General features: G+C 53.0%; 3 protein-coding genes and 1 pseudogene across 6 annotated transcripts in view; 2 read left to right on the forward strand and 2 right to left on the reverse strand.

The window, feature by feature from the left end:
• Positions 1-27655, reverse strand: part of LOC146421070 (uncharacterized) — a 391077-nt gene that overhangs the window by 250878 nt on the left and 112544 nt on the right. The gene's annotated exons all lie outside the window — the stretch shown is intronic.
• LOC146421080 (uncharacterized) lies at positions 8356-9133 on the reverse strand. Its single transcript, XM_085047649.1, has one exon. The coding sequence runs from the start codon at positions 9097-9099 to the stop codon at positions 8356-8358; it is 744 nt and encodes a 247-aa protein (XP_084903775.1). The 5' UTR covers positions 9100-9133.
• LOC146421081 (uncharacterized) lies at positions 14141-15688 on the forward strand. The gene is made up of 2 exons (XM_085047626.1): positions 14141-14195; positions 14384-15688. The coding sequence occupies exons 1-2, from the start codon at positions 14144-14146 to the stop codon at positions 15472-15474; spliced, it is 1143 nt and encodes a 380-aa protein (XP_084903752.1). The 5' UTR covers positions 14141-14143; the 3' UTR covers positions 15475-15688.
• On the forward strand, positions 23139-25807 carry LOC146421082 (serine/threonine-protein kinase pim-1-like; annotated as a pseudogene).

A 27655-nucleotide genomic window follows, 5' to 3' on the forward strand; every position in this document is an offset into this window, starting at 1 on the left:
TGAGACCGAGAAGCCCTACGAGTGTGGGGAATGTGGGAAGAGCTTCAGAAGGATCTCCCAGCTTATGGACCACCAGCGGATCCACACCGGGGAGAAACCCTATGAGTGTGGGGAATGTGGGAAGAGCTTCAGCCAGAGCTCCAGCCTGATCTGTCACAAGAGGATCCACACTGGGAAGAGACCCTATGAGTGTGGGGAATGTGGGAAGAGCTTCAGCCACAGCTCCCACCTGATATGTCACAAGAGGAGCCACACTGGGAAGAGGCCCTATGAGTGTTCCGAGTGTGGGAAGAGGTTTCACACCAGCTGCAATCTCCTCCTCCATGAGCGGATTCACACACAGGAGAGGCCCTTCCGCTGCCCTGACTGCAGGAAAGGCTTCAAGCGCAACTCCCACCTCATCACCCACCAGCGCATCCACACAGGGGAGAGACCCTATGAGTGTGGGGAATGTGGGAAGAGCTTCAGCCAGAGCTCCAGCCTGATCTGCCACAAGAGGATCCACACTGGGGAGAGACCCTATGAGTGTCCCGAGTGTGGGAAGAGGTTTCAGACCAGCTCCAATCTCCTCAAGCACCAGCGGATTCACACAGACAAGAGGCCCTTCCGCTGCCCCGACTGCAGGAAAGGCTTCAAGCGCAACTCCCACCTCATCACCCACCAGCGCATCCACACAGGGGAGAGGCCTTACAAGTGTCCTGAGTGTGGGAAGAGCTTCTCCAGGAGCTCTCACTTGACCAGACACCAAGAGAGGCACCAGTAAGGGAAGCCCTGCGAGTGCCCCGAATGGGGAAAAGCTTCATGCACTGCTCGATATTCATCCCCCATCTGAGGACCCTCATTGGGAAGAGCCCTGGTGACCCACACTCCCAGTGACCCAGTGTTGTGGTTTGACCCTGGCCAAATGCCAGGCACCTACGAAATCTGCTTTCTCTTCTATCCCCTGCTGCAGCTGTGCAGAGCAGAGGGGAAAAAGAAAACCCTAACACACACACACATACACACAGACACACACACACACACAGGGGTTATGAGTTGTGATAATGAACCAGGCAGGATGCAATGAAGAGCAAAACAGGCTGAGAACTTAAAGTTGCAAAGTGATTTATTGGTAACCTAACCCTAAACAGAGTAAGCTCTTAATACACTACTCACCCCCCTCCTTCTTTCCCACCAATAGCACAGGGGGTTGTGGCGGGCAGGGTATGGGTTTTTTTGGTCAGTCCATGACCAAAATTTCTTCTGCTGTTCAGGGAGAGGAGTCCTTTACTTAGCCATGGGTCCCTCCCACTGGAGACAGTCCTCTGCAAACTTCTTTGCTGTGGGACCAATCTCTCGAGCAGCAGCCGCTGGAATCTGCTGCCCCATGAGTTCTTGTCCACAGGGTTCAGAGCTCTGAGCCCAGGCCAGGCTGTTTCCATCCCAAGGAACAAGGCCTTTCCCTGCACTGGGACTCCCACTGGATCACAGCTTCTTCCAGGCATCCACCTGCTCCTCTAGCGTGAGCACCTCCCCACGGGCTGTGGGTGGATCTCTGCACCCCTCGTGGACCCCATGGGCTGCAGGGGGACAACCTGCTTCACCATGGTCCTCACCACGGCCAGCAGAGGATTTTCAGCTCCGGTGCCTGGAGCACCTCCTCCCCCACCTTCTCCACTGACCTTGGTGTCTCCATGTTGTTTTCCCTCACATATTCTCACCTCCTCCTCATCCTCTGTCTAAAAAGAAGTGCTTGCTCACATTGTTTTGATTTCTTCTTAAATATGATATCCCAGAGGTGTAACCAACATCTCTAATTGGCCCAGACTTGGCCAGCAGCATGTCCATCATCTTCAGAGCCATCAGAGATTGGCTCTGCTGGACATGGTGAAAACTTCTAGAACATTCACCCAGGACACACAGGAGCCATTTTTGTGCCCCACCCCACCCAGTAGCAAAAACTGGGCTAAGCAAAACCAGCGCATGAGCACAGGGGTGAGTTTTCTCCCAACCCTTCAGCCACTTCTTCAGGCCTACCACAACAGCTTTTGAAGGGTTTAAGTTTCCCCTAGATGCTAAAGATAGCTTGCTGATGTTCTGGGCTGAGCAAAACTAACATACTCAGGTTGGGAAGGCACCTGGCTGGTGGCTTCCATGTCCTCCTGATTCCCTGTGGCCACCTGGACACACAGGGGCAGGAACATCCATCGGGACTCAGATTGACTTCTGAAATTCATTGGGAAGAGCTGATTTATTAATGTTACACCCTAAAAATTGTTACCTGCTGTGTAATTGTTTCTTCTGGTGGCATCAAGAAATGATGGATGGTCTTGGAGGTCTTTTCCAATCTAAATAATTTCCTTCTTCACCTTGTCACAACAACCAAAGCTGAGGTAAAATAAAGAAATTAAACAAAGAGATCTAAAGCTGCACCATTTTACTGTGGATTTGGGGGTGAATGTGGGGTTGAGGGGAATATTCATGAGGATTTGGATGTTCTGGGGCTGCCCAGGCTGGGGGACAGGACAACAGTCTCATAGTTGTGCTGGCAGAATGTGTCCACCTGAGCCCATCTGTTGTTCAGGAATTCCGGTTTTCTGTCCCAGTCCCTGGCCTGGGTCTCCCCATGTGGGATGTGCCCCCCAAAGTGCCCAAATCACTGCTGAAGTGCCTGAGCTGCTCCCAGCTGTGGATGTTCCTGTCCACCAGCCTCTCCTGGTCAGTGCCATGGGGGGTGGGAGGGGGTTTAGGGAATCCTGGGGGGATTGGGAGGGTCTTTTGTGGCTTTTGTGGGCATTTGTGGTGCTGAGACGGAGTTTGGCAGGCTCTGTGAGAGAGGTTTGGGGTCCTGGCCTGGCTGTGTGACTTGGAGAGAATTTGGGTGGGTGTAGGTGGAGATGGGAATGGGGTTATGGTGGCTCTTAGGCCCATTTATATTGCAGGGAGTGGTTTGGGAGCATCCTAGGAGGAGCTGTTGGGTGGTTTGAGGGGCCTGGGAGTGGCTGTGGGTCGGGCAGGGCATTTTTGAGTGGTCATGACAAACCCAGACCGCCAAAGCTGCCACCATATGCCACCCCCCAAGATGCTGCTGTGGTTTGGGGGCTCCATGTTGGAGTTCCTCCTCCTGGTGCTGTAGGAGAAGGTGAAGGGTGTCCCCAGGGGTCATGTGTGTCCCTGAGAGCATGTGTGACCCCCCCATCCCAGTGTCACCTCTTTTTCCCTCCCCACAGGGCTCCTGACCCAGCTCCTGCTCCCCCCAGGAGGGAATTTGGGAAGGGGGCAGAGGGGGTGCACAAACCCCTGCTGGGGGATGACCCTGAGCCATTGCCCTTTGTTTAGCACCAACCTGGGCTTGGGGCTGCAGGAGGAAGAGGCTGATGGGAAGCAGATCCTGCAGATGGGACAGTGCTTGGGGTCAGGGCAAGGTCCTGCCCTGCACACCTGGCTCAGGTGTGACACTGCCCCGGGAAGGGAGCGGGACATTCCCATCCCCACGGATCAGGGCTGTGAGCAGCACTTGGAGCACAGACATGGAAATACTGGGAGGAACTGGGAGCACACTGAGGGTGTGAATTATCCCCACCACCACCTTTCCAGGGCAGCCCTGGATCTGAGAAATGCTCCTTAGGCCTCAGCCTTGGCCAACAGCCCCTGGGCTCAGCTCCTCTGCAGCTGATCACAAACACTGTCTGCTCCCAGGCACTGCTGCTGTCCAACCAGCTCCTGCTTTCTTTAGGAGCAGCCTTGGGAACTGTTTTTCTCCCCTCAGTGGCACAACATCCCTGTTCTCACAGTGTCAGAGAAAGCTGTTGATGTGAAGTGCAGCCAGGATGAAACATTGCTGTGACTAAAGCCCATCTCTTGGGGCCCTATCAACAGGGCTCCAAAAGGAGCCCCTTGGAGCTCTCCTGGAGCAGTGAGCTCCCTCTGAGTGGGGCCTCTCCGAGCCGGGAACTCTCCCGTTTGCTGCACTCGGGGCATCCCCGAACAACGAGGGACCCTGGGCCGATCCCCCCACTCCTCCAGGCTCAACCCTTCGCCTGCTGGGGAGATGCAAAAGCATCCGCAGTGAGCATTTCCCTGCCCTCCAGGGCAATTTCTGACAGCTCCCTGGCACTGCCTCTGTCTGTCTGTGTGCACACACGTGTGCCTGTGCTCTGGAAATGGGGGAGAAATGCTGCTCTGGGAGGTGTTGAAGTGCCTTGGATATCTGAGTGAGTTAGGCCTGTAAGTGAGGTTCAGTCATAAGGTATGAGCTAAGTGAAATGCTGCTCAGGGTTGTTCTTTTGCTAAGTTGTTGAATTTAAGGTATAAGTTCAGGTTAAGGTAGAAGTTAAGTTCTGTTAAGTTTAGGGCCTGTTAGGGTTTTAGGCCATATTCCATTTATCCTTGCCCTCACTGTCCTTTTGTCACACACACACACACAGGGACAGTTCTCAGTTCATTTCTGGTTTGATTGCCTGGATTGGCTTGCTTTTGTTGTTGCTTTTTTCCCCTGGTGTGCCTGAACTGTCCAGTCAGGAGCAGAGTGACTCTTGCCAAGGAACGTTGTTGTGCTGTCACTTAATATTAAATCTGGTTTTTGCTGATCCCTTGCTGGGGATTTTTTAAGTGCTCTCAAGGTCTGGTTCGCAAGAGAGTGAAGGAGCCCTGGGCCAGGCTCTTGCCCTGGGGGACATGGGGACACTGCCGAGGGTCATTGTCCCCCTGTCCCACCCCCCAGGGCCCTGTCCCCTCTGTCCCCATGTCAGGCTCTGGGGGTCGATCTGGTGGAACATCCTGTGGGGGAGGCTGTGGCACTGGGGGGCAGGGGGGACCTGGGGGGACAGGGGACCCTGCTGTGCACGAGCAGCGTTGGACTTGTCTGGGGGGGGCTGGGGCAGAGTGACCTCCTCAGTGACCTCACACAGCCACCCTTTGATGTCACACAGCCTTCATTATGGCCACATAAAAATGTCCTATGATGTCACAGCACATTTGATGACGTCACATCGCCACCCTATGGTGTTACACAGTCTACTCTGTGACCTCACAGCCTGCTGTATGATGACATTCAGCCACACCATGATGTCACAGCCTGCTCTTTGATGTCACACAACCAACCAGTTATGCCACAGACCACTCTATGATGTCACTGATCACACCCTGCTCTGGGATGTCACAGCCTGCTCTGTGGTGTCACAAGCCAGTCAGTAATGTCACACAGCCTGCTCTGTGGTGTCATACAGCCACTCAATGATGTTACACAGCTCACTCTGTAACTGCACATCCTGCTTATGTGATGAGGCCTCCAAACCCCATCTTGGGGGATTTTTTGGTCTTCTCCTAGGATTTTGAGAAAGGAAAAATATTGGTCAAAATGCAAGGAAAATTCAGTGTTGTTTTTTCCCCAAAGGTTGCAGTGACAGAAGAAGGGTCAATATGTTTAAGCTAAACGAGAGTGGATTTACATTTGTTATAAGGAGGGAACTTTTTACCATGACATTGTCACAAAACATCAACTGTTTTTCCAGTGAAGTTGCTGCCCCATCCCACGAATTGTCCCAGGACAGGAGCTTTGTGCAACCCCCTCCTCCCCAAGGATGGAACTCCTGTTGTGCTGGTTCTCTGATGTGCTGGGTGACCTCACAACCCTCTTGGCCAGAATGTCAGCTGAGGGCCAAGCAGGCTGCTGCAGTGGCAGTGACCTCACAGCCATCACCATTGCAGCCATGTCCCCTGGGCCTGGCTCTCCCCATTCCATGAGCTCCTGTTCTGTCAGCAATGGTCTCCTGAGTTCCAACGAGGCCCCACAATGTCACAGTGTCCCCTTCATTCCATGAGGTTCTGTAGTGTCACAATGCACTCCTGGGTTCCATGAGGCCCCACTGTGTCACAATGACCCCTTGGTTCCATGAGGTGCCACAGAGTCACAATGGTCTCCCTTCATCTATGAGGCCCTGCAGTGTCACTTTGGTCTCTGTGGTTCCATGTGGCCACAAAGTGTCACAATGATCTCTGTGATTCCACTGGGAACACAAAAGCTTTGCATAAACATTGAGCAACACCTGCTTAACACAGCTGGGCATATCTGTTTGTATTCAAAAGAGGGATTAAAGGTGAGAATGGCACCATCAACTTCCATCTGCAACTGAGATCAAGGGAAAAAACAAGGACAGAGAATTCTGCTTCAAGATACAGAGAATTCTGCTTACAGAGATCACTTCTGGTCACATTGTCCCTTGTAGAAAGGTGACATCATCAGAGGCAGCCTGTACTGAGCATGTGGTTCCTGAGTGGGGTTTGTTGTTTAGGAAACCTGCTCAGGCTTTTCCATTCTTTCCTCACAAACAGGAAAACTTCTCCTGGGCCTGTGTGCAGGCAGAGCCCTGAGGAGAGCAGGTGGGACATGGAGCAATGGGCTAGGACAGCCAGCTGCAGAGCTCAGGGGACAAGTTTGTGATGCAGGGAACAGGGATGTCAGTGCCAGGTGGGCAATGTCAGCCATGGTGAGGTTGGGGGTGAGGAGCAGGTTGTCCCAACAGGGTCAGCCCTCAAGGGGCTCATTCTTCTATGTGTCCACCCTTTCTTAGGAGACATTCAACATTAAGACCATGTGGTTTCTAACACCTCTTCTCTGAACTGAAAAAAATCACCCAACAAAAACCCTTGGATAAATAAAAAAGTCAATTGCACTTTGCAAATTCCCTACCTAAAAAGAACACCAAACTGACTCCAATGAGCTGTACAAACCCTGAACACTTGAAGACGATGGAAGGAAGACAAAGAACTCCTGAGGGCTTTCTGTATTTTAATGAGCCCCACAGTGGATTTGGGGCTGAATCTGTGACCCTCAGGGACTGAGAGATGGTTGAAGAAGGTAGTCAAGGAGTCAGAAGCAAAACTCCAAGTCCCTTGGAGCATCAATGGGCCCCACTGAGGGCAAAGACTGCCAAAGGCTCCCCAGGGACTCGTGAGAACAGATCCTTGGGGCCAGGATTGCAGGGAGCCAAAGGCTCTGAGCAGGGAACTGGAATGTTGAGAGAAGCCTGGGTTGGTTGGAGGAAGCAGAAAGGCCAAGGCCTGAGCCCAGTGACCAGTTTGTGGGTGATTGTTGCTGTACTCCAGAATTGCCCTGGAAAAACCCCTGGGGAAGCCAAGGCAGGAGCAGCTGGGAAGGGCTGGCAATGCTGCTGCTGCTCCTGCTGGGAGCTCCGGCTGGGCCAGGCTGGCGCCCACTGCGCTGCGGCTCCTGCTGCTGCCAGAGCCGGGCGGGACTCGGGGACAGGGAATGGACACGGGGGGACAGCAAAGGCCGTGGGGCTGCAGTGATGTTGGCGCTCAGGACAGTGCCAGCACAGAGCTTTGGACATGAGGGGTCATGAGAGGCCATGCAAAGCTTCAGCCCTGGCAGGAGGGAGTCCTGCCATGTCCCCAGGGCAGGGCAGCTGGGAGGTGCCACAAGTGCAGATGTGGTGCAGAGCAGGCTAAGAGCACCTCTGGGAGGGGATGAGACCCTTCCCCAACTCCAAACCACACCAAAACCACCATAAACAGGACTTTGCATTCAAAGCCACTGGCAACTTGGAAGTGACCATACAGCTCAATCCCACTGTGAGAAGGAACGGAATCTTCCCAGTGAGCTGCCACCCAGCCACTATTACCAATGGGTGGGATTTAGAAGTATAACACTAACAAAGAATACAAACAAATAATAGTAACAATAACACGAAATGAAGTCCCAAAAGCCAACACACAGCACCACACCAAAAGGATGAACCTCCTTTTTCTTTATTGCCTCAAGGCTCATGAGAAATAATCATGTTATATAATACCCCAAAACCCACTCAGGAACAAGTTCCCCTCCCTTCATCATCCCCAGCCTTTGGCTGTCTCATTCCAGACCCTGTCCCACACTCCCAGTCCCCACCCCAACCCATCTCACCCCTCATGGACATCAAGACCCCCTTCCCAAGCCCCATTTCCACCATTCCACCACTCCAATTCCCATCCCACCCATCCTGCCCCACCCAATGCCCATCTCACCCCTCTGGAACTGCATCCCACTTTGCCCAATCCCCTTCCAATGTCATCCCACCCTGAGGGGCTGTGGAATTGAGTCATTTTGGGCAGGGATTGAGCCATTTTGGGGTAAGATTGAGTACTTTTCAGAGGAATTGAGAGGTTTTGAGGTACTGGATGCACCCTCTTGGCTTTTCAAAAACAAAATGGTGGAAGAAACTGTACCAAATACCCCAGAAGCAAAAAATCATGCAGAATAGCTCCCGAACACCAAACACCCCTCCCAAATAGCAGTAAAACCATGAGGCTTTAGGTAATAAGGCTGGAGCAGAAGACAAAGCTCTTCCTGCAGTTGGGGTTTGTGCAGGGCTTCTCTTACTGGTGGCTCCGTTGGTGTTTGGTCAAGCTAGAGCTCCAGCTGAAGCTCCTCCCACACTCGGGACGCTCATAGGGTCTCTCCCCAGTGTGGATGCACCGGTGGGTGATGAGGTGGGAGTTGTGCTTGAAGCCTTTCCCGCAGTCAGGACAGCGGAAGGGCCTCTCCTCAGTGTGAATCCGCTCATGGAGGAGGAGATTGGAGCTGCTCTGAAACCTCTTCCCACACTTGGGACACTCATAGGGTCTCTCCCCAGTGTGGATCCTCTGGTGGCGGATCACGTTGGAGCTCTGGTTGAAGCTCTTGCCACATTGTCCACACTCATATGGCCGTTCCCCAGTGTGGATCCTCCGGTGGATAATCAGATGGGATCTCCTGGTGAAACTCATCTCACATTCCCCACACTCGTAGGGCCGTTCCCCAGTGTGGATTATCTGGTGGCGGATGAGGAGAGAGCTTGTCCTGAAGCTCTTCCCACATTCCAAGCACTTGTAGGGCTTCTCCCCAGTGGGAAGCTGCTCATGGGCCACCTGCTCATAGCTCTGGCTCGATTGCTGGCCAATTTCCTGGCACAGGGTGGGTCTTTTCTCCTCACAGCACCCTGGGCTTGGTTTGGAGCCTCTCCTCGTGTGGGATCTCCAGGGCTTTTCCTCCCCATTGGATTCCTGCACCATGGAGTTGCTCAAAATGGCCTCTTCCATGCCGTTCTTCAGGGAGGATTTGTCCTCCTTACTCTCTGTCATCAGCTCGTTGCCTGGGGGAGGAAGGACAAGGAGAGGATTTGGGATTTGCCTCCGTGCCAGAGGGAAGGGGAAGGAGATCCCCCCCAGTCGATTCTCAGCAAGACGGCGTCAGCAGCAGGGTTGTCCTGCAGCCAGGGGCAATGCTGGGCTGGGTGATGGAGGAGAAGAGAGCAGGAAAGGGGAAGTGACTTCCTCCTCACCTGACTGGCTGTCCCAGGGCATCTTCCTCTTCCTCACAGCTTCCTTCTCCATCCAGCCAAGTTTGGGAATGGGAAATCCTGGTTTAGGGGGAAAAACAAGGTGTGAGTTCATTTGGGTTTGAAGGTTATTCCTGCCCCAGTCCATCTCTAGAAATCACTGGCTGTATAGTCACTATAAAAACCTCTGAAACGCTGTGCTGTTTTAAACTGGCAAGAGAAATGGATTCCCCCAAACTGCCCCAAGAGAGATTAAGATGGGAGTCACAATCCACCAAAGACATTACAAGAAATACAATGACACAGCTTTAACTCACAAAGGCAGAGTATAACCAGGCACCCTCGGAGAAGAGCAGCATGGTGTTCCTTAGTTCCTGTGCTGAGCGCCATGTGCACCCATTGTATGCCAAGAGAAAGCAAAAGAAAACCAAACCTGTTGGTCTGAGTGTTGGTCACAGTCCTTCTGAAGTGGTAGTTTCAGTCTTGTCTAAAGCAGTGGCTGCAGTCCTGTGGAAGTTCTGCTCCTCCTTCTCTGGGTCTGTTGAGTTGTGTCCCACATCCCCAAAGCCACATTATATATGCTCAGGTTCAGGTGGCAATGCTCAGTACCTCCCCCAGGCCAGGGAGTTTGACAATGGAAAGATGTCATCCTGTGAGTCATGGGATATTTGGGGAGTCTTTGATGGTCTCAGTCATTTCAGCTGCCCATTGTGCTGGTGCCATTGAGTCCATGATGGCCCATTAGCAGAGATGACCCCTCAGGCTGGGTGGGACTGTGCTGGTGCTTCCCTGGAGGGAGTCATCTCAGCTGAGTCATTGGTGTGAAGAAACAGAAACACTGCCTTGCCTCACAGGGTTTGCCTCTTCTTCCTTATCTCATTTAACACCCAGCTCATAGCCTGAGGGATCAGGGGTGCACTGGGCAGCTCCTGCAAACAACCTGTCATCAGCAGCTCATCAGAAATATCCTAAGGGGAGTAGAATGCCTAGTTTGGTCACACCCACAGAGTGCTAAACTGGTGCCCTGCTCCTATAACCAGGACAGACTGGCAGTGAAATGTAATTGCAAGATGTTGTTCCACTTGGCTTTCAGCAAAATAACCCATGGACAGAGTTCCTTCCAGCTGCAATCATTCCTTGATTCCCTCAAGGATTTGCTTCCCTTTCCTTCTTCCTTCTGCTTCAAGCTGGGAATGTGCTGGAAAATGTTCAGCAAAACAAACTTTGCTGCATGCTCTGGGAGCCCAAAGAGCTGCTGGACCTTGTCACCTGGCCCTGCACTGCTCTCTTGAGATGCACAGCAGAGCCAGGACTCTGGGAGCCTCGGGAATTGTCCTCTGGCATCCATGGATTTACAGGGGTAGAAGTTACTAATTTAGGGGGGCTAGAAGCTGAATAATAATCTTCTGGAATTGACTTAGGAGGCCTGAGTTTGGATAATGATTTACTAAGAACTGCTTGCTGAAAACAATATATCAGTTGCTTAATGATTTTTGCCTACCCAGTAAAAGGGAGGATATAGAAAGGAAAGCCAAATAATTGATAAAAATTACTGAGTTTGACGGAACATCCTGCTCTCAGACCCCAGAACTGGCTCAAGTGAGTTCTAAGGTTTGGACTTGGACCAAGAACCAAGGGGGCATGTGCAAGGAACCAAGGTGAAGAGTTCATCCTGAGGAAGACTACTAACTTTATCCCTCATTTATTTTTAGGACTCTTGCCCACAATTAATCTGTGACGCTGCGCTTGTGCGAGCATATTTAAATGAACTTTGAACTCATTATAATACAAAGCTGGGATAGGTAATGAGTATGTATAGGAGCATTGTGTAACTTTATGCATATGTAACCTGTAACCTAATATAAACCAAGTGAAGAGCTGCTGATGGTGTGCATGCCTTTGGAGGGGCTGCTGCCCATGCACCCCAGCTGGAATAAAAGCATACCTACTTCATAACTTTCTGAGTTGTGGAGTCTATCGGTGCTTCACCAGGGCAGACACTGCAATGGGCTGGGATTCCAGTTTCCAGCAAGGAAAAGATGTTCCTGCTGTTGAAGGCAAAGCTCTTGTGGGACTGAAAGCCAAGTGGAGCAAGATAGTGCAATGAAATTTTACTGCTGCCTATCCTAGCAATGACTCAGCTGTGATAACTCCCTTTGAGGAAGCACCAGCTCATTCCCACCCAGCCTGAGGGGTCATCTCTGCTAATGGGCCATTGTGAACTCATGGAACCTAGGAGTCATTGTGACACAGTGGGGCCTCATGGAACACAGGAGTCCATTGTGACACTATGGAACCTCGTGGAATGAAGGGGTCACTGTGACACTGTGGGGCCTCGTTGGAACTCAGGAGACCATTGCTGACAGAACAGGAGCTCATGGAACCTGTGGGGTACTGTGACACTGCAGGGCCTCGTGGAAGCAGTGAGACCATTGTGACACTGAAGAAATTCAAAGAACCAAATATCCACTGGGACACAGGAGGGCATAATGGGAACCAATGAACCATTTTTGGCAGTACAGAAGGTCATTGGATCAAGGACACATGGTGATAAAATGTGGTCTTAAATGTCCGTTGTGACCCTGAGGATCCAAGGAGACCATGGTGACACTACGGAACCTCTTGGAACCATTATTCCATTGTGACACTGCTGGGCCTCAGGGAGCCAAGGACACCATTGTGACACTGGGGAACCTTATGGACCCAAGCAGCCATTGTGACACTGGGGAGCCAAGGAGTCGACAGGATGGAAACTCATGGAACCAATGGACCATTGTGACATTGCAGAACCAACACAGCTGCTGGACCTTGTCACCTGGCCCTGCACAGCTCCCTTGGGAGGCATGGCAGGACCAGCACTCTGGGAGCCTCGGGAATTGCCCTCTGGGATCAATGGCACACACTGCAAGGGTCTGGAATTCCAGTTTGCAGCAAGGAAAAGATGTTTCTGCCCTTGAAGACAAAGCTCCTCAGAAGCAGGAGCCAAAAGCCAAGTGGAGTAAAATCTTACAATGACACTTCACTGCCAGTCTTCATCACTACATCCATGGTTGTTTTAGCTCATGGACTGGGAACAAATATCATGGCAGGGTCTTTGGCTTGGATTTGCCCTGGCTAAAGAGAGACACTGTGAGAGAAACAGAGCAGGCCAAGAGAGGCAGAAGAGAAAGGAGGACACAAAGAGCAATCAGCTGAGAAGGTGGAACACTGAAAATAGAACTGGAACTAACTGAAAATGAATGGAACATAAATCAATAATTCTGGGTGATTTATTTACTCTCAAAACACAGCCCATCCACCCTGTCCTGCACAATTCTGATCCCATCCCTCCAATTTTGGATTCTTCATCCAAATTCTGTGCTGGTGCTTCCCCGGAGGGAGTTATCACTGGAGAGTCTTTGCCAGGACAGGCTGGCAGTGAAGTGTCATTGCACTATCTCCACTTGCCTTTCAGCCCCACAAGAGCTTTGCCTTCAAGGGCAGGAACATCTTTTCCTTGCTACAAAATATGGAATTCCAACCCATTGCAGTGTGTGCCATGGATCCCAGGGGACAATTCCCGAGGCTCCCAGAGTCCTGGCTCTGCTGTGCATCTCAAGAGAGCAGTGCAGGGCCAGGTGACAAGGTCCAGCAGCTCTTTGGGCTCCCAGAGCATGCAGCAAAGTTTGTTTTGCTGAACATTTTCCAGCACATTCCCAGCTTGAAGCAGAAGGAAGAAGGAATGGGAAACAAATCCCTGTGAAAATCAAGGAATGATTGCAGCTGGAAGGAACTCTGTCCATGGGTTATTTTGCTGAAAGCCAAGTGGAACAACATCTTGCAATTACATTTCACTGCCAGTCTGTCCTGGTTATAGGAGCAGGGCACCAGTTTAACACTCTGTGGGTGTGACCAAACTAGGCATTCTGCTCCCATTAGGTCATTTCTGATGAGCTGCTGATGAGAGGTTGTTTGCATGAGCTGCCCAGTGCACCCCTGATCCCTCAGGCTATGAGCTGGGTGTTAAATGAGATAAGGAAGAAGAGGCAAACCCTGTGAGGCAAGGCAGTGTTTCTGTTTCTTCACACCAATGACTCAGCTGAGATGACTCCCTCCAGGGAAGCACCAGCACAGTCCCACCCAGCCTGAGGGGTCATCTCTGCTAATGGGCCATCATGGATTCAATGGCACCAGCACAATGGGCAGCTGAAATGACTGAGACCATCAAAGACTCCCCAAATATCCCATGACTCACAGGATGACATCTTTCCATTGTCAAACTCCCTGGCCTGGGGGAGGTACTGAGCATTGCCACCTGAACCTGAGCATATATAATCTGGCTTTGGGGATGTGGGACACAACTCAAGAGATCCAGAGAAGGTGGAGCAGAACTTCTACAGGACTGCAGCCACTGCTTTAGACAAGACTGAAACTACCACTTCAGAAGGACTGTGATCACCACTCAGACCAACAGGTTTGGTTTCCTTTTGCTTTCTCTTGGCATACAATGGGGCCACGTGGCGCTCAGCACAGGAACTAAGGAACACCATGCTGCTCTTCTCCGAGGGTGCCTGGTTATACTCTGCCTTTGTGAGTTAAAGCTGTGTCATTGTATTTCTTGTAATCTCTTTGGTGGATTGTGACTCCCATCTTAATCTTTTTTGGGGCAGTTATGGGGAATCCATTTCTCTTGCCAGTTTAAACCAGCACAGCATTTCAGAGGTTTTTTAGACAAGAGGTTTTTTACAGTGACTATACAGCCAGTGATTTCTAGAGATGGACTGGGGCAAGAATAACCTTCAAACCCAATGAACTCACACCTTGTTTTTCCCCCCAAAAGAGGATTTCCCATTCCCAAACTTGGCTGGATGGAGAAGGAGGCTGTGAGGAAGAGGAAGATGCCCCAGGACAGCCAGGCAGGTAAGGAGGAAGTCAGTGCCCCTTTCCTGCTCTCTTCTCCTCCATCTCCCAGCCCAGCATCATGCCTGGCTGCAGGACAACCCTGCTGCTGACTCTGTCCTGGTAGGGATGGACTGGGGGGATCTCCTTCCCCTTCCCTCTGGCATGGAGGCAAATCCCAAATCCTCTCCTTGTCCTTTCTGCCCCAGGCAACGAGCTGAGGAGAGAGACCAGGGAGGACAAGTCCTTACGGCAGAACCTCATGGAAGAGGCCATTTTGAGCAGCTCCATGACCCAGGAATCCAACCAGGAGGAAAAGCCCCAGAGATGCTGCACATGGAGGGGCTGCAAACCCAGCCCAGGGTGCTCTGAAGAGCAAAGACCCACCCTGTGCCAGAATGTTGGCAAGAGCTCCAGCCAGAGTTCAGAGCTGGAGATTCCTGAGAAGCTTCATGAGACCAAGAAGCCTTATGAGTGTGGGGAATGTGGGAAGAGCTTCAGAAAGATCTCCAAGCTTATGGACCACCATCGGATCCACACCGGGGAGAAGCCCTATGAGTGTGGGGAATGTGGGAAGAGCTTCAGCCAGAGCTCCAATCTGATCCGTCACAAGAGGATCCACACTGGGGAGAGGCCCTATGAGTGTTCAGAGTGTGGGAAGAGGTTTCAGAGCAGCTCAGATCTCCTCATCCATGAGCGGATTCACAGAGACGAGAGGCCTTTTCACTGTCCTGACTGCAGGAAGGGCTTCAAGCACAACTCCCACCTCCTCAGGCACCGGCGCATCCATACTGGGGAGAGACCCTATGAGTGTGGGGAATGTGGGAAGAGCTTCAGCCGGAGCTCCCACCTGATCCGTCACAAGAGGAGCCACACTGGAGAGAGGCCCTATGACTGTTCCAAGTGCAGGAAGAGGTTTCAGACCAGCTCAGCTCTCCTCCTACACCAGCGTATTCACACAGACGAGAGGCCCTTCCGTTGCCCTGACTGCAGAAAGGGCTTCAAACATAACTCCCACCTCATCACCCACCAGCGCATCCACACAGGGGAGAGGCCCTTTGAGTGTTCTGAGTGTGGGAAGAGGTTTCAGACCAGCTCAGATCTCCTCATCCATGAGTGGATTCACACACAGGAGAGGCCTTTCCGCTGCCCTGAGTGCAGGAAAGGCTTCAAGCGCAACTCCCACCTCATCAGGCACTGGCGCATCCACACTGGGGAGAGGCCTTACAGCTGTCCCGAGTGTGGGAAGAGCTTCTCCAGGAGCTCTCACTTGACCCAACACCGACGGAGGCACCAGTAAGGGAAGCCCTGCAAGTGCCCCGAGTGGGGGAAGAGCTTCATGCACTGCTCCGTATTCATCCCCCATTGTAGGACCATCATTGGGAAGAGCCCTGGTGACCCACACTGCCAGTGAACCAGTGTTGTGGTTTGACCCTGGCCAAATGCCAGGCACCTACGAAATCTGCTTTCTCTTCTCTCCCCTGCTGCAGCTGTGCAGAGGAGAGGGAAAAAAAAAACCCTAACAGACACACACACACACAGAGGGCTCATGAGTCGAGATAATGAACCAGGCAGGATGCACTGAGGGGTAGAACAGATTGAGAACTTAAAGTTGCAAAGTGGTTTATTGGTAACCTAACCCTAAACAGAGTCAGAGGAGGCAAATGAGAACTAAAGATAAGCTCTTAATACACTGTTTCTCTGCTCACCCTCTTCCTCTTTCCCACCAATAGCGCAGGGGGTTGTGGCGGGCAGGGTATGGGTTTTTTTGGTCAGTCCATGACCAAAATTTCTTCTGCTGTTCAGGGAGAGGAGTCCTCTATTTAGCCATGGGTCCCTCCCACTGGAGACAGTCCTCTGCAAACTTCTTTGCTATGGGTCCAATCCCTCAAGCAGCAGCCACTGGAATCTGCTGCCCCATGAGTTCTTGTCCACAGGGTTCAGAGCTCTGAGCCCAGGCCAGGCTGTTTCCATCCCAAGGAACAAGGCCTTTCCCTGCACTGGGACTCCCACTGGATCACAGCTTCCTCCAGGCATCCACCTGCTCCTCTAGCATGAGCACCTCCCCACAGGCTGTGGGTGGATCTCTGCACCCCTTGTGGACCCCATGGGCTGCAGGGGGACAACCTGCTTCACCATGGTCCTCACCATGGCCAGCAGAGGATTTTCATCTCTGGTTCCTGGAGCACCTCCTCCCCCACCTTCTCCACTGACCTTGGTGTCTCCATGTTGTTTTCCCTCACATATTCTCACCTCCTCCTCATCCACTGTCTAAAAAGAAGTGCTTGCTCACATTGTTTTGATTGCTTCTTAAATATGGATGTCCTGGGGCTGCCCAGGCTGGGGTACAGGACAACAGTCTCATAGTTGTTCCAGCAGAATGTGTCCACCTGAGCCCATCTGTTCTCCAGGAATTCTGTTTTTGTTCCAGTCCCTGGCCTGCCTCTCCCCATGTGGGGTGTGCCCCCCAAAGTGCCCAAATCACTGCTGAAGTGCCTGAGCTGCTCCCAGCTGTGGATGTTCCTGTTCACCAGCCTCTCCTGGTCAGTGCCATGGGGGGTGGGAGGGGGTTTAGGGAATCCTAGGGGGGGTTGGGAGGGGCTTTTGTGGCTTTTGGGGGCATTTGTGGTGCTGAGAGGGAGTTTGGCATGCTCTGTGAGAGAGGTTTGGGGTCCTGGCAGGGCTGTGTGACTTGGAGAGAATTTGGGTGGGTTTAGGTGGAGATGGGAATGGGGTTATGGTGGCTCTTGGGTCCATTTATATTGCAGGGAGTGGTTTGGGAGCATCCTAGGAGGAGCTGTTGGGTGGTTTGAGGGGCCTGGGAGTGGCTGTGGGGCTGGGAGAGGGTTTTTGAGTGGTCATGACAAACCCAGACCCCCAAAGCTGCCACCATACCCCACCCCCCAAGGTGCTGCTGGGGTTTGGGGGCTCCATGTTGGAGTTCATCCTCCTGGCTCTGCGGGAGAAGGTGAAGGGTGTCCACAGGGGTCATGTGTGTCTCTGAGAGCGTGTGTGACCCCCATCCCAGTGTCACCTCGTTTTCCCTCCCCACAGGGCTCCTGACCCAGCTCCTGCTCCCCCCAGGAGGGAATTTGGGGAGGGGGCAGAGGGGGTGCACAGCCCCCGCTGGGGGATGACCCTGAGCCAGTGCCCTTTGTTTAGCACCAACCTGGGCTTGGGGCTGCAGGAGGAAGAGGCTGATGGGAAGCAGATCCTGCAGGTGGGACAGTGCTTGGGGTCACATCAGCAGTGTTGGACTTCTGTGGGGGAACTGTGAGGGTGGGCAGGGTGGAGTAACCTCCCAGTGACCTCACCCAGTCCCCTGTTGCATCACACAGCCACCCTGTGATGTCACAGGCAACTCTATGATGTCACACCTCCCTGTAATTTCATACACCTGCCCTGTGATGTAACAGCCTCCCTGTGATGTCACACACCCCGCCTTTGATGTCACTACCCATTCTGTGATATCATAGCCCCATCTGTGATGTCACAGCACCACCCTGCAGTGTCACAGCCTACTCTGTGATGTCCCACAGGCAGCTCTGTGATCTCACAGCCTACTCTACCTTGTCCCATCACCATCCTGTGATGTCACACCTGTAATGTCACACAGCCTCCTCTGTGTCACAGCCTCCTCTGTGATGTCACACATTCACTCTATGATGTTGTAGCTGCTCGATGTCCTCACACAACCCATTCTGTGATGTCACACAGCACCTTTCTGACATCACAGCTACTCTGTGGTTCTATGTCACAACCACAGAGGTGTCACCAAAAATTCAGTAAAATAAAAACCTCCTTAACCCCAATGCAGCATTAAGCAGCAGCATTCTTTATTCTGCCAGATGCACAGGGAAGAGCTCCTCCCAAAGCTGTGCATGCTGAGCACAGGAAAGGTCCTGTTTATAGCCTGTAGTTTCCATACATATTCAATGACTGTCCCAGAATAAACTTACATATGATAATCTTTCCCCCAAATCATTACCATATTTCCCCCACCCTTTGCACATCTGTTCTTCTGTCCTGGGGCTCTCTTTGGTGGTCCCTGGTGGTTGGTGACCCCAAAGTCCTACCTGACTGCCTGGTGAGCTGGTAGAAGTTGGCACACCTGGGCTGATTGCTTCCTACAGAATAAGCACTGTGTGGTTCCAGGGGCCAGGGGGTTCTGGAGAATAAGCATTGTATGAACCCAGCAGGTGCAAATGATTTTTCATCTGGCAACTTTCCCCCTCTTTGAGGCTTGGGAAGGTTCTCTTCCCTTCAAGCCTTCACAAGCCTCACTCTGCTCTTTTACTCACATCCCGTGAGTTCCTCACCTGCATTCCCAACCATGTTCTTCACACAGCATAAGCAAGTGTCATAATCACAATTATTACTGTGATCCCAATTATACTTTACAAAAGTAAGGCCAACCAAGCAGTCAGAGAAAATCCAAGTCCTTTAAATAATTTATTTAACCAGTTACTTTCTAACCCTCCCCTTAATTCCCTGCTGAATGCAGCAACCAATTTTATCCTCTCTACCTGATCATCCAATTCAGCATCACATTTGGAATGTGCACACAACAAGTGTTGTTGTTTCAATTCAAATATCCACATACTCCATGTAACAGCAAAAGATCTAATGCCAGTTTGTTCTGTAAGGTCATTTTAGTTGTGGCTTTCAACTGTTCATTTATTTCAGTAAACCCCAATTGAGTTGCATTCACTAAAGTTCCCATTTGCACTCCAATGGTGTGTGTTTGGTCTGTTCCTAAAGAAAGATCTCTGAGGAGTAAAGATGGATTCTAAAATCCATCCCACTGCAGTTCCCATGCTGGGATGTTTCCAAGGTTCATCCCCTTTAACCTTTCCCCACAGCTGGGTTCCCAGGGGTGATTCCTTCCACAAGGGACATAACCTTAAAACCCCAAGTGTCCATTGTGCTCTTGATTCCCCCAAGGGCAAATGTGTGCCCCAAATTCCATCACTTCCCACCCACCCTAAGTGAACTAATGATTTTACCATGTCCTGCTGACAGTCTGTGTCTCGGCAAGCTGAACTGTTTGTTAGGTGAGACCTAACAGGTGTCATTAAGAAAGGCAGAATAATTTCTACAGACACATCCCACCCTCAGAGCCTGGGCCACAGCCATGAGCCACTGTACCTCAGGATTCCAAACAGTTCAAGTGTCTATCCAAATGCAATTCCACTTTTCCTTTGCCCTGGGATCCTTTGGCCTTGGCCTTATTAAATCAGGGTATTTTATACCCACCTGTAAGGGGTCCTCTGGGAGGCCTGGGCTCCCTTCCCAGTCCAGACACCACTGAACTGGCTGGATATATTCCCACTGTCCTGTCTGAGGGCTATTCCATACTTATGGAATTTGACATCCCCAAGGGGTATCAGTGCACTCTGTCAGCCAATAGATATTTCCTGAGGTGATTTCCAGGTCCAGTTTTGAGCTATTACAATTCTCAACAGTATTGTTCTGATGTGTAAGAATTCCTTTGTAAGGAATATTCTCCTGCCATCCCTTTCCATTTGCCCTGGGTGCTATTTCCTTCCCACACGTGTTCCCAGATTTTTGTCAAAGCACTGACTAAAGCTCCCCACGGAATTGGATTTTCTGCAGAGAAAATGTGTTGGCAAACAAGCTGTTATAGGTGTTACATTCTGTAATCTGCAAAAATCTTGCACTAACTTTAAGATCACATTCCCCTCCCCAGAGATTAACAACATAATTTCTATTGTTATTATAAATATGCAATTAGTCATCATCTTCATCTAGATCCAATAAACAGTATCCCCTTAGAAAATCATATTTGATACCTAAACCAGTAGTATATATATATATAACCTGCAGGGTCCAGGGTATCAGTCAGTTTTCTCTCTGCTGTATTTAATGTGTAGTTGCTGGTTTTACCTGCGTGTGATGAACCCAGGGTTCAATTCCTTCCACCCTGAGGGCAGTGTAGGTTACCAGGAGAACTTGGAAAGCTCCTTTGCACTCTTCCTTCAAGGGTTCAGAGCTCCAACTCTTTACATACACAAAATCCCCAGACTGGAATGGATCAACAGGGACATCCACAGCAACTGGTCCTGACAGGGTTATAAACCACCTTTCCTAAAGAAACCAGGTATAGATTTAAATCTGTTTCTCCCTTTGGATGGATTTCTCCAGGAACTGATGGTGTTTGGTACAGCTGCCCCAACAGCAATTCACTGTTTTTGTCCCTGGCTGAATTCTGACTCACAGAAGAGCCAGAGGAAGGGTCTGTGGCTGTTTTGAAGAGGTTTCCTGGCACATTTTCCTAATTTGTTGTTTCAAATTCTGATTTATCCTTTCCACTTTCCCACTCACCTGTGGTCACCTAGGGCTGTGTCAGTCCCTTTTTATACCCAGGGTTTTGCTCAGCTGTTGCACCACATCTGCTATAAAATGGAGGCTTCTCCCTGAAGACAAACCAAGTTGCCCCCAAATCTTGGTATGATTGATTAAGCATAATTTTTACCACTTCCCTGGATTTATTGGTGCGACAGGGAAAGACCTCTGGCCATCCAGAAAATTTGTTCACCAATACCAAAAGACACTGATTCCAAATTTGTCTGGGTAATTTGGAGAAATCGATTTCCAGTAACTTCCAGGTGAATTTCCCTGTTTAACTGTACCAGGAGGTGGCCTTTTCCTGTTTATGGGATTGTTTTTAAATAAATTGAACAATTCACTGTTACCGATTTTGCAATTTCATTCTATCCCACACCAAGCAGAGAATTTCAGAGATTAGATATCCTGGACTCAGTCCCCCAGTGGGTTTTGTTGTGGGTTTTTTCCTTTATTTCCCTCATTACAAAAGCTAATTCATCCATCCCTCTTCATTCTTAGTGGCTTTTAACATATTTGGTAAACATTGATTTTTACAGGGTTCCACTCCCACTCGGTTAGGGGGGTCTCACCCCACCTTTTAGCACCCCTTCTCCCATCTACCAGCCCCATCCCCCTGCTCCTCCCCCAGCTTACCCCAGAGCTCCTCACCTGTGGCCAGGGGACTGCAGCGCCACCAGTGCCACCAGTAGGGCCCCAGCTGCCCCCACACGCTCTTGCCGTGCCCAGTGCCGGTTTTGCAGGTGCCCAGAGCCCCAAAGCAGCCTAAAGCGCTCTGCCCTGGGGGGTCCCCAAAGCGGCCCCGCCCCGCGCGGCACTGGCAGCACCAGTCCGGAGCTGTCCACCCTGGGTCCATCCCGTGCTCAGCAGAGCATCCTGTACTCTGTCAGCACTCTCTGCTCCTTCGGCAAGGATTTGGGAGTTCTGCCAGGCACAGACACTGAACCTCACCCCAAACTGCCCCGGTGCCATTGCTGTCCCCTCGGCGCTGGGCAGCTGCTGTCCCAGGGCAAGCAGGGACACAAAGGAAGCCAAGTGCAGCCCAGCTGCCCGCGCTGATCCAGACGAGCCCCAGGGACAAGGTCCTGCAGAGCCACACGGAGCCCTCGGCTCCTGGCTGGGAACGGTTTGTGTTGTGGCTGCCCCAGCGGCCAGAGCGAGTCCTGGAGCTCCCCCAGCTCCTGCAGCAGGACCCAGGTTCCACCTGCTCTGCCAGGCCCTGGCCAGGGGCCAGCACATCCACTGGCTCCATGCAAAGGGGGAGGACAAGAAGAATGCATTGGATGCAGCCCCCAAGGACCTCGAGCAAGTCGTTCAGGAACATCCAGACCTTGAGCTGATGTTTGCAAAGCTGCAGCTGGCAGAGTTCTGTGGCACAGGAGACCCAGCACAGGAAGAGGAGATCCAAAAGGAGCTGCAGGAGAAACACCCTGAGACTCAAAGGCTGTCACACTCCAAATCTCTGCTGGAGAAAGTTCTTCCTCTGCAGGAAGAGATCCTGGGATGAGGCTAAAGCAAAGTTTGTGGCTGGTGACAAATTTCCAATTGCAGAGAGAGCAGAGCAGGGACTGCAGGTGGAGGCTGGGAGCCTGGGAAGGAGGAAGGGGTGGGGAAGCTGTTTTGTTAGGGCTTGTTTTAGTTCTCCTTCTCCTACTGTGATTTGCTTGGAAATGAATTCCATTCATTTCCCTAGCTTGTGTCTGTTGTGCCCCTGACAGTGACCAGTGAGTGACCTCTCCCTGCCCTTATCCCAGCCCACGAGCCTTTCCTCCTGGGTTCTGTGTCCTACACCTGTGAGGAGAGTGACAGAGCGGCTTTGGTGGCACCGGGCACCCGGCCAGGGCCAGTGCAGCCCAATAATTCCTGCAATTCATTCCCTCCAGGAAAGGTTCTTGAAAAGAGCAAGCAGGACTGTGGAGAAGATTCCTGAAAAACTGAAACAGCTTTCCAGAAGTGAAAAGAAAAGGTAAAGAAACAATTCAAGATGTTTTCCTCTATTTATTTCTATGCTCCCCTTTTCCATGTTGCACTACTTCTCCATCCCATTAATTGCAAATGGATCTCACCTCGAAGATCTATGACTTAGCATGTTTTAGACTCTCTGAAATACCATGAGTTACACACAGTTTGTCTTTCCCCGTTCTGCTTGGAAAGCAATGCTGGAGACACAAGTGCAGTGCTTGGGTGAGGTATGAATTCTAGAGACAGGGAATGTGCTCCACTAGTGTTTGACCCTCAGCAGGGACAATGCACAGAGCAGCCAAGGGGATTGCTGTGCCACTGTGCAGCAGTCAAGCCTCTGGATGTGGGCTGAACACGGCAAAGTTCCCGTGTTTGGACAGACTCAGGGGCTGCCCCCGGGGGCGCGCGGGGCTCGGCCGTGGGGCGCGCGGGGGCGAGCGGGGAACAGACAAACGGCCACTCGGACAAACGGCCACTCGGACAAACGGCCACTCGGACTAACGGCCACTCGGACTAACGGCCACTCGGACTAACTGCCCCAGAGCTTCAGTTGCAGCAGCGGCAGCGGCAGCGGCAGCGGCGGCAGCGGCGGCAGCAGCGACTGAAGAGTTTTGAAGACCCCCTCCTTCCCTTTATCCTGCTCCTCCTCTCCCTCTCCCCCTGTCCCACAGCCTCTCCCAGTGTCCCTTTCCCTGTGTCCCCTCCTTTCTCGCCCTCCCTCTCCCCCTTCCAGCCCGGGCCATGCCCCAGGCTCGCCCCCGGCCCCGGGCGGGGCTGCCCCCTCCCCGCCCCTGGGCGTCCCGCCGCGCTCTCGCCTCTGCCCGGCTCTGCCGGGCTTGGCTGTGGCGCTGCTGGGCGGGCATCAGTGGCTGGGTCTGGGGCGGCATCGCCACCCTTTGGCTTCGTCTGTCCCGAGCCTGGCCCCGGCCCCGACGCAGGGTCCAGTGCCGACCCCGACCGCGGCCCCGGCCTCGACCCTGGCCCCAGCTTCGGCCCCGGCCCCGGCCCCGGCCCCAGCTCCGGCCCCGTTACCGGCTCTTCCCGTGGCCCGAGGAGGACACACACGGCGCGGCCGCTCCTGCCGCCCGCGCTGCGCCTTCTCCGGCCCGAGCTCCGCTGCTCGGCAGTCCGGCCGCCGGCCCCGAGCCGCCCGTGCCCCGTTCAGAGGGGGATGCCCGGCCCGGGGTGGTGCAGAGGCGGTCGGGGGCCGTGTGTGGCCCCGGGCCGAGCGGTGACGGCCGCGTGTCGCCCGCAGGGAAGGCGCAGGAGGCCCTGCAGGAGCGGTACCGGCTGGGTGCGCTGCTGGGCACAGGCGGGTTCGGCAGAGTCTACGCGGGGACGCGGCTAGCGGACGGCGCCCCGGTGAGTGGCGGGGCTGGCGGCGGGCGGAGGAGGAGGAGGAGGAGGAGGAGGAGGAGGGTGGAGCTCGGCAGGGCGGGCGGCGAGCTGAGCCCGCTGCTGTCTCTTGCTCGCAGGTGGCCATCAAATGTGTTTCGAGGGATCGCATCCATCATTGGGGCGAGTTGGTGAGTGAGCGGGGCCAGCGGCAGAACCCGGGCCGTGCCGGGCGGGGATAAGCCGGGGCCCGGCAGGGTGGGAGCTGCCAGGACGCCTGGAGGGAGGTAGAGCGGGCGTGGGGTGAGCGGGGGGCGCAGAGCATCCCGGGCTGGGTGAGGGGTCCCAGAGCCATGGCATGGCCTCAGCCCCACTGATGGCATCGTGGTCCTCCCGCAGCCCGATGGCACCCGTGCGCCCCTGGAGATCGTGCTGCTGCACAAGGTGTGCGCTGGCTGTGCTGGTGTCATCCAGCTCCTGGAGTGGGTTGAGCTCCCCGACGACTACCTGTTGGTGCTGGAGCGTCCGGAGCGCTGTCAGGACCTCTGGGATTTCCTGGCGGAGCGGAGGTTCCTGCCGGAGGAGGAGGCACGGGGGATGTTCCGGCAGGTGCTGGAGGCTGTGCGGCACTGCACCAGCTGCGGGGTGCTGCACAGGGACATCAAGCCCGAGAACATCCTGCTCGACCTGGACACCATGCAGCTGAAACTCATTGACTTTGGCTGTGGTGCCTTCCTCCAAGACACAGCCTACACCCAATTTGCAGGTGAGCCTTCCCAGGGGATGCTCCTGGGCATCTCATGGTCCAGCCTGGGTGTAGCACCAGGGCTTCTCCTGTAGCTGCCAGGCATGGGATTAACTCTTCAGCCAAGTTACTTTTGGGTGGGGGTCGAAGGGGGCAGCTTGCAGCCCTGTTGACCACCTTCACCACCCACTCTGCCCTTGGCTGGGCTGGGGCTGGGGCAGTCAGTCTGACAAAACCCCAATGAGTGTAGCAGTGAGGGGTGTCAGACCCCATGCCCCAGACAGTTTGGTAGGCAGGCGAGGAAGGTCTTGGACTGCTCCACTCCCCTTGTTTGCCTTGGCTTGTAATTGTTTTTTGGGGGCAATGCAGAGAGGGATGAGAGTGGTTTTTCCCACCTCTGGGAATGGTTTTATTTTGCGTGTCATGGTTGGATCTCCCCAGGGCTTCTGCTGCCTCATTCCAACACCAGTGGCTTCTTTTCCAACCCCAAGTTTGTACATGAGTCACAGGTGCTGGCGAGAGGGCAGCAGGTCACCCTGTGTGCCACTGGTGCAGCCCCTGCATGCCCAGGGATGTGGGGTGAGGCTCTGGGAGCAGCAGCATCCCCTGATGAACTCCATCTGTATTCCACAGGAACCCTGTCCTACAGCCCACCAGAGTGGATCCACCTCAAATTCTACAACGGTGGGGCAGCAACGATCTGGACCCTGGGCCTCCTGCTGTACCAGCTGGTCGTCGGGAAGCATCCATTCAGGAGGGGCCAGGAGATCATCTGGGGGCGGATCTTGTTCCCACGACGACTCTCTCAAGGTGGATCCTCAGCTCTGTGGCACAGGGGGAATACCAGTGCTGGGAGAGAGCAGCAGGCTCATGAGCATCCTGCTCTGGCAGCTGCTGAGGAGGTGGCACATGTCCTGCTCTCCTGCTCTCCTCCAAAACAGAGAATGCCTGGGGAAGTTTAGGCACAGTTCTAGCACACCCAGGATGGCCTGGGCATGGGAACTGGGAGGGAAAAGTGGACAGGAGCCTTCTCCAACTGACTGGCAGTTTCTGGTTTCTCTCCTCAGAGTGCCAAGATGTTATTAAGAGGTGTCTGTCCATGCAACCCTTGGACAGGCCATCGCTGGAGGACCTCTTCAACGACCCTTGGATGCGAGATCTTCATCTGCCCTAGAAGATGGGAGAGATGCATGTGCACAGTTTGATCCAGGGGCCTGGCAGGTAACAGCTCCACACATCTTGTCCTGGTGCATTGTTGGCTGGGGCCCTGGGCAGAACACTGACAGCCTGGTGTGGCCCCCAGGGAAGGAGCAGGAGCCCCTGGAGATGCTGCACCAGGTGGAGCTGCAGCTGGAGACACTAGGAGGACTTCAAGGATGACAACCTCTACCTCGACCTGGCGACGTGCAAGCTGAAGATGATCAGCTTTGACTCTGGCACTTTCTTCAAAGACACACTCCACACCTGATTTACAGGTGAGTTCAAAGCCAGGGGGATGCTCCCACATCTGTGCATTGCACAACCTGGCTGGGCGCCAAAAGTTTTCCCCTTTTGCTGGGCTGCATGCTACAACTTCTTCAGTCATCTGCCAAGCTGCTCTTTGGCTCTGGGCAGCTGCTGAGGAGGTGGATCTGCCATGGCTGGCTGGAGGCTGGGCACATGTCCTGCCCTCCTGCTCTCCTCCCACAGGCAGCAATGATGGGGAGGTTTGGGCACAGCTCTGAGCTCAGCCAGCATGGCCTGGGCACTGCGGGCAGTTGGGACAAGGGGGACAGGAGCCTTCAGCTGATGGGTAGTTTCTGGTTTCTCTCCTTCCAGCAGGGCTCTGCGGATGCTGAGGCTGCTCTGGGCTCTGCCAGGGCTCTGCCAGGACTCTGCTGGGGCTCAGCCCTGAGCATGGCTGGGCCTGCTCTGCCCTCCCATGGCTCTGACAGCTCTGCATCAGACGAGCCTGTTCTGAGCACACCGACGGAGCTTTCTGCTTGTGCAGGTGAGTGAGACTCTCCTGCAGGCCCAGAGATTGCAGTGAGGGATACACATCCAACTGGCAAGAACCCCAACACTCCACAGTCCCAGCTGAACACCTGTATGTCCACAGGATGTTTTGTCTGTCCCACTGTTGCTTCTTTTTGGGTTGGAATTGTGCAATTGCACTTTCTTCCTCCTCTAGAAGTGCCACGAGTGAGCCAAACCTGGCGAGTGGGCTGTTGTTCCTAAGGCAGTGCAGTCTGGAGTTGGTGAATGAAGAATTGCCCTTCTCCACTTCCAAACCAGAGCAAAAAGCTGTAAGTGGGACTTTGCATCTTTAAGAAAGCACTGACAGTTTCAAAGGGAATGCACAGCTCGTTCACAGGGTGAGAAGGAAGGGCATCTTCTTAATGAGATGGGGATCAAAAGAATCTGGATTCCCAGTCCTGCTCAGAGCTGGCAGGGCACAATCAATTTCTGATTGCTTCAACCACAATTTAAAATAACTTAATATTGGAAACAACCCCAGGATCTGTTAAAAAAGGCTGCTGAGAGTCAGTAAGATAGATCCATGCTGTTGGGACATTGACAAAATAAATAACTGACCTCTCTTTTACAGAAGATCGGTTACCTCTTAATCCAAAGTTACAGAAGATTTTACACTACACACCTGAGTTTTGTTTTTATCTTTCGTATTTCATCTAGGTTTTTTTCTTTTCTCTTTTTCTTTTCTTAAACCAGAAAACATGTCCTAACAAAGAAATGTCCTTTGCTCCTGGTTCTCGTGTGAAGCAGCTCCCTTCCCACTGGCCCCGGGGCTTGGGGCACTGTCAGCACCTGCTGCTTCAGCCACTGCTTCTGCTGGCATTGAGAGCAACAACCAAACTGTGGCTGATCCTGAGGGAGCAGCAGCAGGGCCTGGAGCTGATCCCTGAGGCTGGGGCAGGGCTGGACAAATGACCCCACAGCAGCAGCAGCAGTAGCAGCAGCAAATGGAGCTGACTTTGAGCACAGCCCCTGCCACTCTTGCCTCCTGTTTGCAGTGGTGTCACAGCAGCCTGAGGCACCTGGGAGCCCTCAGTGCCAGCAGGGACTTGAGATGGCA

The sequence above is a fragment of the Lichenostomus cassidix genome, unplaced genomic scaffold (genome assembly GCF_008360975.1).
Source record: "Lichenostomus cassidix isolate B80296 unplaced genomic scaffold, HeHo_3.0 HiC_scaffold_43, whole genome shotgun sequence".
NCBI classification, from domain to species: domain Eukaryota; kingdom Metazoa; phylum Chordata; class Aves; order Passeriformes; family Meliphagidae; genus Lichenostomus; species Lichenostomus cassidix.